General features: G+C 42.3%; 1 protein-coding gene across 1 annotated transcript; it reads right to left on the bottom strand.

Annotated features, from left to right (window-relative positions):
- Window positions 1–3,345: 3,345 nt before the first annotated feature.
- LOC139212850 (sodium/calcium exchanger 1-like) lies at window positions 3,346–18,326 on the bottom strand. The gene is made up of 7 exons (XM_070843403.1): window positions 17,016–18,326; window positions 16,342–16,859; window positions 9,516–9,622; window positions 8,314–8,432; window positions 7,239–7,338; window positions 5,971–6,243; window positions 3,346–3,725 (listed from the first exon to the last, which is right to left on the bottom strand). The coding sequence occupies exons 1-7, from the start codon at window positions 18,306–18,308 to the stop codon at window positions 3,346–3,348; spliced, it is 2,790 nt and encodes a 929-aa protein (XP_070699504.1). The 5' UTR covers window positions 18,309–18,326.
- Window positions 18,327–19,082: the final 756 nt, after the last annotated feature.

Genomic DNA, 19,082 nt, shown 5'->3' with positions numbered 1-19,082 from the left:
GCTGCTGTCTTTACCTGCTTATTACTTCTCAGGGGGCTGAAGCATATCCCAGCATGCTCTTGGCAGCGAGTGTGAAACCCATCCTCCCTCAGCATGTGCTTGCATATTAAGTCCATAGCTCATTTCCTGCTCACCACAGCAAAATGGTAGAGCTGGGAAATGTGGATGACAGATAATCCAATATTTGTACGCTTTGATGAAATGGATCGTCTCACAAACAGAATTTTAGTAAACAAAACAATCATTTAGGGTCAGTTCAGACACATTCACTAACTGGAGATGATGAAGCCTATTTATTTCATTTATTTAGTTTTGGGGAGAAAATAAAATCACAATGAAAATGTATATTAAAAATAATCTGGTTCTGAATTAATGTCTCAACCAATGTACTGTTCTGAACTTGGTGTTGTTTTCTTGTTTCAGTTGTTTTGCCAGACTTGCAAAGAGTTTCTAAAGACAAGAAGTTCTGCAGATTCATCTGCTCCCAGGATTTTTATTCAAATCAGTGATCAGACCTTCCTCGTGCACAGCGGGATTGACCTTTAATACCAACCCTGCCAGAGACCTGACAGCTTGTGCAACTACTTTCTCGGTTGTCAAACAATCCACAAAATGAAATATCTGTTTTTTGGGGTTTCTTTTGAGTCAGTGAGGAAAGCACAAAGTAATATGGCAGTCCGAGATTTCACAGAAGTGATGGTATTCTTACAAGAAATAATAACAATCTTCTGCCACAGTGGGGGTTAGTTTCCCAGTTAATGTGTTTGGAATTAGTACATCTTTGTGCTCGCAATAAAAGAGACACAATCATCAAGACACAGTTTGAAGTACGGCGGGGAAATTCATGAAATTATTTTCATATATCAGAATCATTTTTTCTCTCTTTCAAATTATTTTTTGGGATTTGTTGCTGCTCTTGAGCATCAGACTGAATAATCATCAGCACGATGAAAAAACTCACAAGAGGGAAATACTGTACTTTTGACTTAACTATGTTTATCTTATAGTTTACATTATATTTCAGATTGAGTTTTTACACACACTAAGCTTATAAAATACAATGCTTTGTTAAAGATTAAACCAGTGCTTCATAGATGTCTATGAGCTGTTAGCAACTCCACCAGAGAGCACTTTGAAGGTTCAAAGTGGTAAACTTACCCACAATTCTCACAAAAAAAGAGCACAGTTCAATAAATAAATGCAAATTTGTGTCACACACCTTTTTTTTCCCTCTTTCCAACCATCATTAATCATCCCACGACCCCTCCCACACATAACTGCCGTCGCTTCCACCAGCTACAGTAGTGAAATTCTGCTTTCTTATGACATGAAGCATCAGCATTGAAAATCTGATCATACAATTATATACTGTTCATATTTAGATATATATCACTCACATTCAGTAATGTATCGCTCACCATTTTTCTGCAGAATTAAGCTGCTATTATGTTTGGAAACCACCTCTACCTACACCTGTCCGACATCAAATTAGTACTTTCACTTTTTATACTTATAGTACATTTAGCTGATGTTAATTCTGGTCTGTGTTGTTATTAAAGTGAGATTATGGATGCAGGATCTTTACTTGTAATGGTATTTTTTCAATGGTGTATTGATACTTCTACTGAAGTAAAGGGTCTAAGTTCTTCGCCCATCACTGAGTGTTGTTTTGACTGCATTATATCATCAGATGTTAATAATACAAACCATCCAGCTGGTTTTCTAATACCTCCCTTTAATAACAGAATTTACTTTAAAAAAATTCTAAATCCTTGTAAGGCAATGCTTGAGTTGTTTTAACCTCGTGCTCTGGTGCATCTATAGACATAATCTTGAAGAACCTCCTTCAGTTTACTGTGAGAATATTCATTTATTTATATATATGTCTTTTTTTTTTCTCTTGATGTGGAATTAAGACAACAAGGCATCTCACAGCATCATAAATCAGCAACATTTATTTCCACTTTTTATACATTAAACGTGCATATCAATAAAACTAAAATTGATCATATAAATACCTCTACTGTAATACTGTTACAATAAATATGGCTCTACAGATTCTAGGTTAAATAAAAAAACAAACTTTAATATCCACTGCTGTGCGGCACAAGGAGACACTCAGGAAACACTGTGCATGTCGTCTCTTTCAGCACATTCCTCACCCCAGATGATGGAGCTGTCCTGTGATTGTGCTATGATTAGGGCCTAATAACTCCCCTCTGTGCTTTGTCTCAAAGTGATGCCGTTGAAAAATGTTCAGTGTCATTGTGACTGATTAGAAAACCGCTGCCGTTCTTGTATCCGTACTCGGTCTGCACTTGTTTTGTCTCCCGTCACTTTTGTGCCATGCCTTTCTCTAGTTTGTGCTGAAGAGCAGAGGAGCACACACACACATACACGCACACACGCAAAATTCATAAATGTGCTCAAAGAATTAATACTTAAACTGAAAGCCGGCACTCAGCTCCAGGTTGACCCATGTTGTAAAAAAAAAAAAAAAAAAGGCATTTTTAACCCTGGTTATGTCGAATTAGAGAGCGTTGTGGGGAAGGGGACCAGGCAGTGAAAAGATTATGATACAGCTGTGAGTCACGTGTACAGAAATACGACAACACGTCAACAGCCATGTCAAAAAATTACATACAATACTTTAAAATAGATTACCAAGAAACTCTAAATCTGATAACGTGCAAAAATAAACACAACTACTCTTTCACAAAACTCCCACACACAATGTTCATCTTTTACATGATATACAATGAGTAATTAATGTATAGATTGAGTAATAAATATCAACACACAAATATGTTTCACAGGTCACTTCAGCCTCAGTAATGTCTTTTATGCAATGTCTAGTAATGTCGTCCCATGCACCATTTTTATTTTCCATTTTGTAACTCCCTTCAAAATACAAGGAATCTCTTGAATGCTTGCTCTGATCTTGTGCTTTCTTAACATTTAATAACTCAAATAAGTGTCCACACAGAGAGAGGACATGATGCCGAAAGGCTTATGTGTCAGGTGGCAGCAGGTTTGATGTGATTTATGCTGATAGCGATGGTTAGATAAATGTCCGGTGGAACATATTGTTTCAAAAAAAACAGAAGAAAAGTTAGGAAGAAGTTCAATTTCAGTGGCTAAAGCTATACTTCACAGCATAGTGGGTGGTAGTAAAGTTCCAAAGTCCAAAAATTCAAAGTCAATCAGATATTGTGCGGTATCAATAATAACTAATGATACAAATAGTTATAAACCTTTGTGAAAATAGACAAAAACAGAGAGAAAACACGTTCAGTCGACTGTAAAAACAAGGAGAGGAGCCATGTCTGTGAGTTTCCCTCAGCCTCAGAAGCCAGGCACGTGGCAGTACGCCTCCAGGGAGGCCAACAGGATGTAGATGAACCAGAGGGAGAGGAACATCAAGAAGGTGAGGAGCTTGGGTGTCCGTGGGCCCCCGAGCTCTCCGCCTGACACGCTGGGACGCCGGCGGTAGAGCAGCAACAGCACACACACCACTGCCATGATGGTGAAGAGGGTGACGGAAAAGGCCAGGGAGCCCGGGTCCACCTTGAACACCTTACCTTGGGTATGCCAGTAAACGGACGCGATGGTCCACGCCACCCCGATGCCCAGGAACACATTCACCGCGTTGCTGCCCGTCACGTTGCCGATGGAGGCGTCAGCATATTGGTCCTGGATGGCAGCCACTTTACTTGCAAATGTATCTGTAGAGAGATGTAGCACAAAGGTGAAAGCTGAATTTGTGTCAGTGGTATGCAGCATTCTCAATCGTAAGACCCTCTCTGACACCTGACAACTACCAGGGACTTTAGATTTAATTACAGCAATCTAATTGCTTTAAAATGTCACTGAGGGGCTCAAAGGGTGTCATACAATTCAAAATAAGCCAAAGGATACGGGGCTTAAAAGTTTTTGGTGATAAAAAAAACTAGCCCAACTTTATAATACGGCACCCTTTCTATATATATTAAAATGTCTTTTAAACACTTTATTAGATTTTATTGTTTTGGGGGAAATTTTGTGTCTTTATTAGATAATAATACAATGTAGCAGAGAGAAGAGGTGACAAAGGTCCCCTGTCTGATCCAAACCAGGGAGGTTGGGGTTCATGGTTGTGTCTTAACTGGAACAATAAACCATGAATACGGACATGTTTTAGGTGGCCTGGCTGGTGTCATTTCTATTTTGGCAATAAGACTTTTTAATGCTCACTGCAGTCTTCTGCTTCTTATAAATATTTATACAAAAGTTCAGCATATTGAGACATTTGCATATTTGTTTCTGACGTAGAGTTCGACGAGAGGATGGATATAACTCCTGTCTGTTAAATATGAAATTGCTGGGAGACGCGGTGAAGAAGATTGTTCGCTATTTGGTGGGTAAGCAACATGCTGCCAATGATAGGTGGCTGCTGCCAGCAAGTTTGCTGTTTGCTGATGGCGCTCGACTGGCACTGCTCAGCACCCATACAAGACATAGTCTGGCACATAACCCATCCCAACCCAAAAAGTGGCAAATTGTAATTTTTACACTTTGGTTTTTGTATTGAATAAATAAACGAAATATGACATGTTAATTAGTGCTTGTGGATTCTGTTACCTTAAATAGGATCAGACCGGCTGTTTCCCTTTTTTTTTTCCCTTTTTCTTTTGGTATCAGTCTTTAGTGGTATCACTCTCTGCCAGAAAGCAAATAAACATGTTTCCAAAAATGTCAAACTATCCCTTTAAGATGTTGATGAATGGATTTTGGTCAGATTCTTTGCAAGATTTTCCCAGAAGGCAACACTCCATTAGAGATGCCTTCCAGGGTTAACTTCTTACTGCCTGAATTTATTTATAATTATATAGAAAAATAAATGATTTGTGTTTTTGCATTCAAGCAGATGCTAAATTAAGTGGAGATTGTTAATTTGAATATAGCATAGCACAGAATAGTACAATATAATAATAGTATAATAAAATATCTATGTACTTATGCATAGAATATATATTTATTTATTTATTTATGTATCCATGCATCTATGTATATATAATATATACATAGAATATGCATCAACCGGCATTAGTGGGATACAGAGGCCACCTCAGCTGCATCGAGACCGGAAGAGGTTTGAGGCGAATTCGCGACAACAGGCAACAAGGGGTTAAAAAGACAAAGCTAATCTAGAGGAGGTTAAACACCAACCAAAGTGTTTTTTGGCCATTTGAACTTGTAAATGACTTCTGACTGATATATAAAGCATCGCTGAATGACGTGTTTCCCAAAAGCCACAAGTTACTACTCACAAAACTTTTAAAAAAGGGCGCCTCATTAGAAACTAATATGTTCCCCATAGGGACCTAAGCAACTTTAACACATTAAACTGGAACACAAATACTCTATAAACATACTCTTCAAAGCCTGTCCTGACACTTTCTAAAGCACAGATATGTGCATTAGTAGATGAACGAAAATCAAAGCAAATGTAGACAGAAGATAGTGTTCCTGAGGCTCTCTGCCCACCAAAATGAATCTATAACCTCGGCAAACATGGCCGCTACCTGTGGATACTGTCACCTCCTGATAACTGAACTCTGACTAATTCATGTTGGGCGATTTCCAGTATAACTAGTTTGCTGACTTGAAAGGGGGTTTAGAGCTCACTGAGCTAAAGCCTGTCAGAGTCTACTTTTCATATTCTCATTTGGGCCTCTCTGTGGCAGTGTTTAGACACTGTGCAATGGGAGTATAATTAGGCAGAGTAGAGAGAACAAGTGAAACAGTGTTCTTCTTGGTTTACAGCTTGTTAATGTTCGAGGCAAACTCTAGAGAGAATTACTCTGACAGCACAGGCTGAGGCAGAGGTTACACAAATCTCCCCAAGCTGCTGCCTCTACTGTACATCCAAACCCCAGAGGACACCCAGCAGGTCCACTATTAGAGCTGGTGGACACCTCAGACGCCCACCTGGAACAGAGGTGCCGAGGGCCACGAACACTACGGCGGTGACAGAGTCTTTGAGACCGATGGTGCAGCCGAAATGGGAGGCCAAGTCCCCGGTCACAGCTGTCAGAACGCCAATGAGGGAAATGGAGACGAAGAAGCAGGCCCAGCCGTTCCAGTACTCAGTGGGTGGGACAAAAGCGAAGAGGACTTTCCAGAAAACTGTCAGGAAGTGCATAATGTAATCAAAGCAGGATGGCAAGCGTTCCTCCCCGCTCTCTTCCTCATCGTCGTCACCTGGCGAAGACAGAATAGAAGCATGAAGGCCAGCCCAAAATGTACAAAGGCTCTGCTGACAGGTTGCATTAAGACCAGATCCTGCAGCACACAAACCTGAATCACACCTTCGTTTGGGAGAATTAGACGCTAAGTATTGTTTGATCCAGCTGTGACGTCACAGCTTGGTTCAGAAATGCTTGTCGGAATGATGTTAAACCATAAAAAAAAGTTAGTGAGACATGAAATAGTTCCAGCTTTAATCAAACTTGGATTACATGTCTGACAGCAGTATCCAGCTGAGACTGTTCTAACCCACACCACATTAAAGTCTTTTGAGTGTGGGAGCTAACCTTTTCTAACCATTACATTAAATCTGTTAATGTAGCAGTGACTCAGTGATTGAGACATACATATAAGCAGGAAGTGTATTTTCTATTTATATGTAGTCTCTGCATGAAACTCAGAGTGATCTCAACCGAGGAGAGAACGAGAGAAAATGAGAGAAAAGAGCATATTATCAAAATGACACATCCATGGTGTCTAAGTCAGCTTTTAGTCCAAATGCTTTGTGCACTAGTGTGTATCTCAAAGCTTCACAAAAGCCAAGTGAATGGCTTTTGAAAGGGCAAAATAAAAAGGGTTCACCATACCTCTTACATCTACATAAATGTTCAGAGCCATTAATTGTCCGCACAGAGCTGGCCAATTTAGTTTTTATGGTGAGCCACACGAGGGAATCACCACATGCATTTTTAATAAAATAATTGGAAGCAGCAAAAAAGCACAGAGTTGCCTAAATGTGTTAAAACAGACTTTGTTTTTTATTAATAATCTATTAAATTAGGCTTTTTTTTTAAACTCAGCCAATGTCAAGGTGGAGCATTTGGGATTTCATTAAAAAAGCAGCACAACGGGGAGGCTGGTGAGAAGCAGCTGCTGGTGCAGGCTCAACCTTCCACAGGTCCGTCACAGAGGGATGAACAGATGAGACGTTTCAGGACGCTGTGACTCACCTGCACTGACAGTGACGGCGCTAACAAACTGCTCTCTCCAGCTGCTGCTCCCCACCACCAGAGCCAGGTTCGTCTTCTTGATCAGCTTGTCCACAGTGCTCTGCAGACGGCCACCAAGACAGAGGAAGCAAAGGGAAAAGCACAAGTTGGTGGTTGCCGAGTCTTTTAATCACAGCTGCGAGATCGTATGATATGATCTTAACAATGATATACGAGACAAGATGCAGTGATGTGGTGAATTAAGGTGCAATTAACTGTCAGTCCTCCCTCTGTGGTACAAAGTGAGTCACCAAAACAGATGCAAGGTGCTAAAAGCCCCACTGTCCCTCAGGAACAAGGCACATCGCCAGTGCAGAGCTGCTTTATGTCAGTGTACAAAGTAGAGCTGGAAGTATCAGCACATAAAACTGGAGCTCCTTTCAGTATCTGTGCAATATCATGTTACAGCTTCAATTTCTTAAAGGGCCATACCACCAATTTTACTCATGAAGATCAAAGTCTGAGAAAAGACAATCTCACTTTTATGGGAAATGCAGTATTCATTTTTAATTGAGTTTTATGTCAAGATATCTCAGTCTCTGCTGCATCGATTGAGATTCTCTCTTAATCTGCCTCTCTTGCCAAACCGCCGACTTTGTGGCAACACAAAATCAGCTGAAAGCCCCTTTAAAGGCTACTTACTTGACCAGTCAAACTGGATGAGATGATAAGTGAGGGACTGAACTCGCAGAGCCATTTGTTACACCACTCATAATTTATCACCTATTCCTGGTTAGATTAAATATTAATCTCCAAGACATATAGCCAAAATACTGTGACATAACCGATACTGGTCTGCATATCAATGTGTCTTACATTCTTAAATATCATGTTGTGTGGTTTGTTTATGTGCTCTCATATAGTGTGTATAAAATAGCTAAAGGACTTGAAGTTTGTGACAGCCTCTCTGAAGATCTGCCGTAATGGGGATCCAGTGGGAAGCCAACGTCACCTTGTGAGAAGTTCCAAAATACACAAACATCAGTGTGACAGGTGAGCGTGCCTCTGAGGCAAAGAGCTGCTTATTTTGAGTTACCTTGAATTCATAGGACTCCTCAATGACCACCTCCAGCTTAGTGTGCTCGCCCAGACAGGGACAGCCCATCTTGGACACGTCCTCCGGTCCCACTGCTGTCTTGTTATCATTGGTATCCCCTGCAGCAGGAGAGACAAGTGTGTAAACTATCAGCCAGTATTCCTCACATGGGCTGTAATATACTGTAGGTATTCCATGTGTGCTGTTTGCATGTGAACTGAGCATATTAAAGCTCGCAAGTGCCATAGGACACATCTGTTATATTTACAGGCTCCACAGGGATAATTTCAGGTAGTTTTACAGAAACAGGCAAACATATATTTACATATTCTATTGAAGCTTTTCATCATTTCCACATATTTTTGTCCAAGTGACTGATTGATTATTGTGTTATTGTCTTTACTGTTGTTATTACCGGCTATCTTGCTGCTAACCTGTCCTACATTCTTTGCCGTTGATGGATGGTCAGCTTTGCATGGCGTGGGTATGTCTGGTGCATTTACTAGTACTTTATTAATAATGTGAGATGATCTGCTATGCTCTGCATGTGATACACATGGCTTATGTGTTACATGTATGATTTAACCATTTTTCTAATTTGTAATCTTTTAACATTTAATCAAGCTCAACATGAATATTTTATTTCTGTCTAACAGCTTGTTGTCTTACATCTGTATGTGCCAAAAAAATTGGTTATAATCAGTATCACTTGGCTGTGTTTTGTTGCTTTGTGTTGCTTACATGGCTACATGTACCGAATCGTAGATATTGTTGCCCTTTTTATGTATTAATGTTCTTTTCTGTTTCCATCAACTCATTGATGTGAAAACATGTCGTCAAGGTTCTGCAGTTAAAATAATTAACCAGCACACTAATAATGGCTCATTTAATTTTGACTAATGTGTTGATGTAATCATTTGATTGCAAAATAAGTACAGTGTCTGATATCTTTACAATACATTTTTAGAAATATGGTTATGTGCTGCTGTCTAAAGTATGCGGACAAATGCTCCTTTGTCCCTGATCTAACTGACTGTCTCACACCTGAGACTTAGGAGTTGCCTCAGAGTTAAGAGGAATTTGTGTAGACGGATCTAAACTGCTCTGGCCCAAGCATTTGAATAAAATATAAAGGAGAGTGGATGTTATTTTAAGCCATAAAATAATGAGGAAATCACTGTGCTGCTGTGTCCTCAGCTCACCGTGTCTCTGTCCCACCTCCAGCAGGATGGGCTCCTCCAACACAACAGTGAACGTCTTATTCTTCTCGTACTCCTCGTCATCGATGATCTTCACATTCAACAGCTTCCTAAAAGCAGAGGGTCAAAGAACGAGGAGAGGATGGAGCCAAACACCAGTGGATGAATGAATGAATGAATGAATGAGCATCAGTAAGGGAAATAACAGCAGCTGTCAATATGAGTTAACATGTAGTGTACATTTGTAACTTAAATTAACACACAATAAAAAACAGATCCCAGGCAACCGGTAAGAAGAGTTTCTAATGCTGAGCCTGAGCTTTTGTACACATTTGAATAAAATGAGTGTTGCCAAGAAGTAGACTGCCCACACAGTGAATCATGAAACCGTCAGGTTGGATAAAAAGATGGAAGCTAGAGGATTTTTAACAGATTAATGAATATCCTTCCTATCCTATCCTAGAAAATAAAAGAACAATATATATATGGCACACAATACTATATTTATTGTATTTATTTATTTTTTTCCTCAGTACCCCACAAGAGGGCGGACTCCTTCAACACCATTAATGCCATTAGAGCACAAGAGAAATGTAGTGAAATAGCCCACACCCCTCCCACACACTTCAAGATATAAGTCAAGGGAAATTTAATTATTATCTTGCTCTCAGTGGAAATTAAACACCGCCTATTCAGGAATCCATGCGGATTAAGCAAACTCTTCAGACTTATTTAGAAATGCGTTTTGTTCAATCTGAGTGCTACCGAAACACGTGAGGATGTGGTGTCGAACTGTGACCGACATATTTGCCTCAGCCCGCTTCATTCTCCTACACTGTCACAGTGAGTCTTTCTCTCCCTCTCCCTCCATCTCCCTAATGATATGTGGGTGGCTGTCTATTTCTGTCTACACTTATACGCTCAGGATCCAACAACACGCAGGAAGAGCTTTAGCTTGCAGAAGAGAAGAAGTTTATTTTAAACATGAATGATACGTCATCGGCAAAGTCATGCCAGTGGGTGCAAAGGGAATCTCAGTATAGCCTTGCAATGGAAACAAAAGAGCTTATCTTTTAAACAAGATGTTATTTCAAGTGCAATATGTACAGGAGCGCAGTGCGTTTCCTTTGAAGCATCATGGCAAGGCCTGAAAATAAAATGTGATGGCTCAGTTGCTGTAGACCGTATTCCCACAGCAGCCATTTTGATCTTACATCACACTTTGGGCAGATACTGTTTGTCCTGCTTTAGTGATGAGCAGGATATAGCTGCCAGGGATCAGACATCAACATTTACACTTCGCACACCTCTCACAAAAATACAAGCCAGAAGTGAAAGGCTGTCAGAACGCAGCAGGGGGGCAGGTTCACATACTGCATTAGGCTGATTAGGTGGCAGTTTAAATCCCAACCTCTGCCAGAGTTGAATGCTCATTTGCACTCGTTTCAGACAAAAGGTAGGTGTTAATAACATATAAAGTGACAAATCCCCAAATCAAAACTGATGGCAGATTCCAAAATAGATTTGGGGGGAAAGAGAAAGTTTTAGAAGTCATATAAGAAAAATAGTTCAACTTTCTTCACCTGGTTGAATTCTAAGTGCAGCCAATGAACTACTGCACTGATATCTGAAAAATTCTGGTTCAATGAAAGAAGCAGTATAGTAGCAAGTATAAGATAGTATAGTGCAAGTAAGTATAGATCAAAACTCAGGTAAGCTATGAGCCAACCAATAGGGTGTTGTGTTAGCACAAGCTGCTAACAGAGCGCAGGTACAAGTTGCACATTGTAGACTCAATAATCAATTCAGTTTGGATTTGTGATCAATTATGAATCCGTTCTGAGTATGCCACAACTCTGAACTCGCTGTATTTGTCCAAGTGTCTCCCAGCATGTGGCTTTGAAGTGGCCGCTGTAAGAATCAGGTTAACGGGTAAAGTAGCATCACACAGCTCTGCTTCCTGAGCCCTGCGTTTCTCTCATTACAACAAAAACGGTTGGATTTTTATCAAAACAGTAAAGCCTTCTCTTTCTGCATATCACCTTTCACTGTTGCGTCGGCCATCAGTGTCCATCTCTTGGCTCCATTCCTGGGAAGCCATAGTAGGTAACATAACCTGCTATTGTCTCACACACACAAGTGTAAATGAGAGGACTGTATTGCCTGAGCTCTGAACATCGATCTGTTCTACCTGAAACAATTATAATCACTGCTGGTAAGTCTGGCTGGCTTTTTATATGAGTTCTAATAAAAAATGTAGAAGGCCTCAGTGCTTTTGTCTTTGATTTTCTTGTCCGTGTTTCTCATTTTCTGACTGCCCATTGACATGTACGTACGTTTTGGACTTTAAACTGATCAGCTGCCACCTCTAGAAGAAGGACCAGGCATCTGTGTGACACTTTTTCATTTGGAGTTTCCCTCTCTTCCACACTCTGCGTTGGTTTGGCAAGGATGCTCCAGTTTCCTCCCACGGTCAACAGACAATACATCAAGTCATGAGGACTGGAGACTCCAGACTGCCTACAGGTATGAGTGTGAGGGATTTTTTTTGTCTGCATGTTCACCCTGGGAGAGCATCTCTGCCTTCTGCACTCCGCATGCTGGGACAGACTCCAGCCCTCCTGAGACCCTGGCAAAAATGAAGCCAGTCGGGAGAATGAGTGACTGCATAAATGCATGACAGTATGTCAAATGCCCACGACTGAATTGGGCACTGCCACTCAGCTGAAGAACCAGTGTGTCAGCATGTATCTGAATGCTGAAGTGTACTTGAGCGAGATACTGAATGTCTAGCAGCTCCAAAGACACTGCGCTGAAGCTGAATATGAACCGGAAGCGATGGCACCATAAAGAAATATGTTTCTCATATCAGCAGCAGATAAAATATGAACACTGTAATGTCTCCACTGCAATGTGTTGTTGGGTTATTATCTACAGGATATTTGTGTGGAAACAAAAAGTTTTTGACAGTGATAATGATATATGGCTCTACTGTTGATAACTTGTACTTGCAAATATTGTGTGGCTGCTTAATGATATCTGAACTAATGAGCACTGGGGGAGACAAGTGAGATGAGCAGAAACTCAACATATAACACAAATAACACAACAAGATTAAAGCTACTTCAGAGCATCCTGTCACATGGTCGAATAGCTTTGGCTAATGTCCATTTCTGCAAACCTCCAAAGCCAACAATCTGACTTTCACACCCACTTCACGCTGTGATTGGCCAGGTATGCGGTGGCGAGACAGCGACCAGGGTTTGAACTTCTCTCTCAAGCTCTCTTTTTTCATTCATTACACAACTGTTTCTGTCATTTTTCATGTAAACAGCCAAAGTGTATCATTATGAATTTCTTCCAGAAGAGAAAAATGTACTCATACTCGCCATGACGGCCTGCTTTTCACTCTGCCTTTGAGTTTAGCCGTTCAAAGCAACTATAAATGCTCTCTGATGTGTTCGGACAGCTAACTGGTTATTTTCTGGCATAACCCCACAGTCTACAGCCATGCTATAGCAGCTCTGTGAGGCTGTACTTCCAGCTAAATGCTAACATACTCACAGTGACAAACATGCTGATATTTAGCAGGTATCATGTCAACCTTGGTCACCATCTTAATATAATATAATTCAGCTTCAGGGGGACATGAATATCTACCAATCTTCATGGATAAACACCACAAATTTCAACCTCACGGTCATTAAGTTACGTAATCTGGGAACCATTTCTGTACTGAATTTAGTGCCAATTTAATGTACCAGATGTTGAGATATTTTGATTTTGAATATTTTTGACCTTGTCGTCAGGATTCTTCTTCATTCATCGTAATCCATACAAAACGCGTGGCGAACAGTTGCAGAGATATTTTAGTGCGGACTAGCGTGGTTAAAAAACGTGGTCTAATAATATCACAAAACACAATGAGATGTGATAAACTGCTGTGAGCATTCAATATTAGAGCGAATGTTTAACAAAAGGACGCCTATCAGTGCAGCTTAAATGGAGCGAACCTTTTCTTCTACCTTGAAAGCTTTTCTTTGTTCCATACGTGCTAATGTTCCCTGAGCCTGACTCTGCTGCTTTTCTCCATGTTTGTCAGGAACTCCAGGATGCTATGGATCCTGACTACATTAAGCATGAGAAATAAAGAATATCAGGGTATTGGTTTCCCTTTTCAGAAGTGATCTCCTCACATCTCTTTCATCTTCGCTTATGTAACCGCCCCCGTTTTTCACCCCAGCTTCAACTAGTGTATGGTGCCACACATTTTTGAGGAACAGATACAAGAGGAAGCATCAAAGGGCCTGTGCAGATCTTCCTCTAATCCATAAACACCAAATGTAAAATGGTTCTCTGTGTCAGCCTGTTTATTTTGGCTCAGAGGTTTGTGTCTGTACATCATAATCTATTTACTGCAGTGCAGAATTTAGATGGTAAATTATTATTTAACTACAAGCCTGGATCTTAAACCGTTTCTCTTGGCTCCATGTCAAGAGCTTAAAAACTTGCCTCCCTCTCCTCCTCTTTTGCTCCTCTGCAAACATCGACCAGGACAGGCAAATGTACAGAGGCACAAAGACACACGAAGCATGAGACACGGTGACAAACACACAAGGGGAGCTGCCTGGAGGCCTGCTGCCGAGTGTCAGCTCTTTGTCCTGAACGCCCAGGGAAACACTCGGGTAAGAAAAGCCAGCTCTGTTTGAAGGATGAACTTTGGCAGCCTGCTGAGCACTAAGGCACACAAATATACACTCAGCACGGAGCATGTGCAAACTCATCTGCTCAGAGACACAAATACACACAGATACATACCTCGACAAGCTAAAATCCTTTACGATGACAATGCAAAGTCACACAGTGATGGGGTGTCCCCATGACTTTTACTTACTGAACTCTCCAAATTAAACAACCTCATGAAACATTCAGTGTGACTCGAGCATCTGAACAGCATCAAGCAGCCGGGGACAAACTGTGATCCTCCAGCAAGACTTTGAAAATCTGTTCATGTGAACAACTTTTGCTCCACACCAGCTTCGATGAAAAGCTTTATGTGGCAAATAGAGACGAATGCTGCCCTTTTCCAATGATAAAATGTATTTCTCTAACCTTCTGACAACTGCTATCTTATATTATGCCGACTAAAAAGATAAGGAAGCTGCTGTGATTTGAACCTGCTGGACCTGGCAATTCTGGCTCAAGATCTGAGTCAAACCTTTTTAACCTATGATCAGAGTGCTCCTGCTTTCCCCCTTAAGTCCTCCTTTGCTATTCAAAGGAACACAGGAGCAGCTGAGCACAGCTTTGGCAGTTCCCGTTGCGTTTGGGTTTTCTTTTCATGGGTTTTCTGGTGGCTAACAGTCCCGCTCTGCTGGATCCTGCTGTCCTTCCTCTCCTACTGCACGGTGACTGTTGAGGGAGGCATGCCTCCAGATAATATAAAGTGTGCTGATGCTTGTTTCACTATGGGCTTGCTACAGTCTTGGCTTAATAGGTGAAAGTTTTTATCTAAAGCTCAGTCTTCATTTGAATGCAGATACAAGCTGCCAGCCTCTCATTTGATTTCACATAGCTACACACTGCTGTCTCATTAACTGCAGCTTCTGTAGCTGCCTGTGCACTGTGGAGAACTTTTGGGACTCCTTTAACCCCTCTTCACTCTCTTTAATTGCTTTGGATGCTCAAGGAGCTCTTTTTAGCTCCCCTTTGGAGCAACATTTTGTTTGATGTGGGCTTGAATTGGATTCAGAGCACAGACACGCATACACATGTACACCCATAAAAAAATACAGACTAACGTGCAATAAGCACGCAGGTAAATGTGCGCCAGCAAACTGACAAAGAGACAAATGTATTCAAATCTCACCTGCACTCCGAGGCAAAAAAAGACAAATAGGGAGATCTGCGTTCTCTTTGACACCATGTATTCACCTGCCTTTTCTCCCACTCAGCCGACCTACACAATACACCCACACATGAGCCCTGAAATCATCCTCACATAGACGGATTCAACTGACACATTCTATGCCTTTGTTTTGTGCTTTAGTTTGCTGCAATTCATTTTGCGATCAGCTTGATACGGTTAAGGGCATTTTCTTTTTCAAGCTAAAAAAAACAACAATCCCCGCTGTGGATAATTGCCAGATCTTTTGCTCATCACATTATAAAACAAACACTACAAGTGTACTCGTCATTCAGCCAAAGCTTCCACACAACGTTCAAGAGACAAGCTGGAAAAACATCACACTTTCACAGCCCTCTCTGTACCCTTCCTCCTTACTCTTTATATCTGCATCCATGAAGCCTTTTGTTGAAATTATCACACAGGCTTCATCGCATGCACCTGTTTCAGATGCTGCGCAGCCCCCGTCCTCTCCTCACCGCTGTGTAAGTCACCTGTCTGATTTTTTCCCTCTACTCTGTTACTAACATACACTTCCTTTGTTTTCTGCAGTGGAGATCTCATTGCTCTGCATGACAATGAACTCCCAGATAACCTCCACCAGAATCCCAAAGGGCTGCATGTTAATTCATTCACAGAAAGCTGCTGCTATGCCTCGTCTTCTCCTTCTTCTTTTTACATCAGCCACATTGTTTCATTATTATCTGCCTCACAATTATATCCTCTTATCCTCCCACTGAAAGATCCAAACTTTTCAGAGCAAATGTATCTATGACTCATGAAAATAGTCCTTTTATCCTTTACCAGAATAGAACATTTACAGTAATCTAGCAGGACTGTTTAATGTAGCAACGTGTGGGCTGTGATGTTTGATCAAGTGATGGGAAGCAACAACAAGACCATCAAAGAAGGACTGTCACTCACATGGTCTCATCGTTCTGAAACTCCAGTTTGCCGGACACTTCTTCGTAGTCTTCCCCTGCCTTGGCGGTGCCCTCAACGGTGTGGTAGGGCACCGCCACCTTCCCCCTCGCCCCGGACGTCCGGTGAACCTTCACCTGCATGTTGCCCACACTCTCGCTCACCCTCGTGGAGTTACTCTCGAACGTAAAAATGCCAGCGTGGTCGTCGTCGTAGATGGTGACTGTGGCAGTGTGAGCACTGCCCAGCGCTGCCTTTGGAGGAACGTGGGAGGAGAGGCCCACCGTGCTGTTACTGGAGGTGATGGAGCTTGGTTCCAGGACGGAGACCTCGGCTCGGTGCACGATACGTGGATTGCTTAGGCGCACGTAGAAGTGCTCGTCCTCTTCAAAAATGTCATCATCAATGACGCCAACCGTGAACTCTTTCGTTGTCTCACCAGGCTTGAAGACCAAAGTGCCCTCAGCAAACTCGTAGTCTGAGCCGGCATTGGCTGTGGCGTCCTCTGTTCGGTAGTCCACCTGAGTGGCACAAGCAAAGAAAGAAACTTTATTAAATATTCAGTGTCTGGAGTTGAAATAAAATGCTGAATTATTAATATAATTTATACCTTAAGCAGTTAAAGTTGATTTTAAATTGACCTTGAGAATTTACAGTATTGCTTCATTACTTCTTACCTTCACAGTGCAGCCACTTTCCCCTCCATGCCGGCTCACTGACAGCTTTAGTGAGCCACAGTTCTCAAAGCACTGGTAGTGAGAGGGTTCAAACTGCAGGTAGATGGTGTTGGGATCCTCCTCCTGCCCACTGGCCTCATGGCAGCTCACCACCTTCCTGGCCTGGTCAGCTGCATGCTTTTTCAAGATGTTCCCAGCTCCAATCATCATGCGTGTGGCCTGGATGCGGTAAAAGGCCCGGCTCTTCTGTTGCTGCACCAGCACTTGATAGTTGGCCATCTCAATCAGCTGCTCCATGTCCTTCTCCGGGTGCCTCTGTTTTAAGTCTTTCAGAGTGCGGGCCATGTCCCGTCTGGCCTCTTCCTCTTGATCTTGCTCCGAACTCATCCCTCCACCTTCCTCCACCCCCTCCAGCATCCCATCCAGAGCCTCTTTGGGGTGAGTGTGGGAGTTCACACCCTGGCCGTCCATCTCCAAGTCCATCTTGGTGAACATGGCATCTCCCTCTGACTCGATGATAATGCCACGGGTCTTGTCAGCACGATAACGCTTATGGACGTACTTGTAGAAGAGCAGGCGCCGGTCTGCAATCCAGGCTTGCAGCACGCAGAGAGGGAAGAAGAAGAAGGTGAGGACCGCCTCCCAAACGTCCACCTCTCCGGGGGAGAACACAGACAGGATCAGATACAGCCAGACGTAGGCGAAAATGCTCCAGGCGGCAGTGACAAAAAACACCCGCAGGTGCTTTATCTTGCGGGTTTCATTTTCTGGCACCACATAGACACAGATAGCAATGATGATGAACATGTTGAATGCAGCGCTGCCCACGATGGTGCTGGGACCCAGAGACCCAGCCTCAAAATCGTGGCCGATCACCTCGATAACAGACAGCAGGATCTCTGGTGCAGATGAGCCCAGTGCCATCAGAGTCAGGTTGGATACCGTCTCATTCCAGATGCGCACGGTGGTGGTTGTCGTCTCGCCATTGGGCTTCTTGATTGTGATCTCCTTTTCCTGAGAGGTGATGACCTCGATAGAAGACATGAAGCGGTCTGCGATGATGGACATGCCCAGGAACATGTATATGAGAGCTGCAAAGTAAACAATGGCACGTGCCACCTTGTCACCCACCGCAGGGTTTTGGGGGTTCCACATGGGCAGCACCACGCCATCAGAGCAGTTATCTTCACTGGAGCAGTTGCCTGGTGTGCTGTCAGCATTCTCGTGGCTGGCGCTGCCCAGCGACAAATGAGTGACTCCTGGCAGCAGAAGCAGCAGAATGGAGATGAACATACAGGGTGGCGGTGGCAAACTCAGGATACCCTTGTGCAGAAACATGGCAGCGTGACGACCCATGGAGTCTTCTGATACCAGAATTCAGTCCAGGTCACATGTGAAGTTCTACGCCAACCTCTGAAAGACAGAAGAAAAGGTACCTGTGTGGAGGATTAGATCGTCACATTACGTCAGACATTCACCGTTCAGAGTTCCGTTCTTGAAGTAACCTCTAAAAGCCGAGCCTTAACATCACAGGAGTACTCTCAGTCATACTCTTTTGTATGCAAATGACGTAAGTTCCAACGGTTGGTCCGAGTTTGGAAAGCCAGAAGTATTGGCACCTACTAATCGTTGAGTCATTGTTATTGAACTACCCTGTCAAACTCCCACACATATAATGTGGTCATTTTTGTGCTAAGCAGCAGTAGAAATGTTACCCTCTGCACCTGTAGCACTGAGGGGAAAAGTGACTCAGTCCAACATGTACTGTCAAGTTAAATGGGATTCCAAAAATAATCTTCCCACACTGTGAGTTTAACAAGAGAAAAGCAGTTGTTCTTAGGCAGCCCAGACCTACAGATAAAGATAAATATATTCAAAGGAGAAACAACCCAACTCTGTAATATATTGTTTAATTCTAAAAAAAAAATGTAGTAAACACTTTTTTTCATTTTATGTAAGCCATTTAAACAGCCAGGGGACAACTTGGAATAATTTCACTGTGGTTTTCTTGGCAGCAGCATGGCCATCGACAGCTTGAGCGAACAATTCAGAGAGTGCAGCACCAAC

The sequence above is a fragment of the Pempheris klunzingeri genome, chromosome 14, assembly GCF_042242105.1.
Source record: "Pempheris klunzingeri isolate RE-2024b chromosome 14, fPemKlu1.hap1, whole genome shotgun sequence".
Taxonomy (NCBI): Eukaryota; Metazoa; Chordata; class Actinopteri; order Acropomatiformes; family Pempheridae; genus Pempheris; species Pempheris klunzingeri.
This window is presented reverse-complemented; position numbering and strand designations above follow the sequence as displayed.

Excerpts from the sequence above, each read along its gene's own strand:
- LOC139212850 (XM_070843403.1), bottom strand. The coding sequence starts at position 18,308 with ATGTTCATCTCCATTCTGCTGCTTCTGCTGCCAGGAGTCACTCATTTG. Across the intron at positions 16,860-17,015 it reads AAAGTGGCTGCACTGTGAAG|GTGGACTACCGAACAGAGGA; the intron begins GTAAGAAGTAAT and ends TGTGCCACTCAG. Across the intron at positions 8,433-9,515 it reads GGAGGTGGGACAGAGACACG|GGGATACCAATGATAACAAG; the intron begins GTGAGCTGAGGA and ends CTCCTGCTGCAG.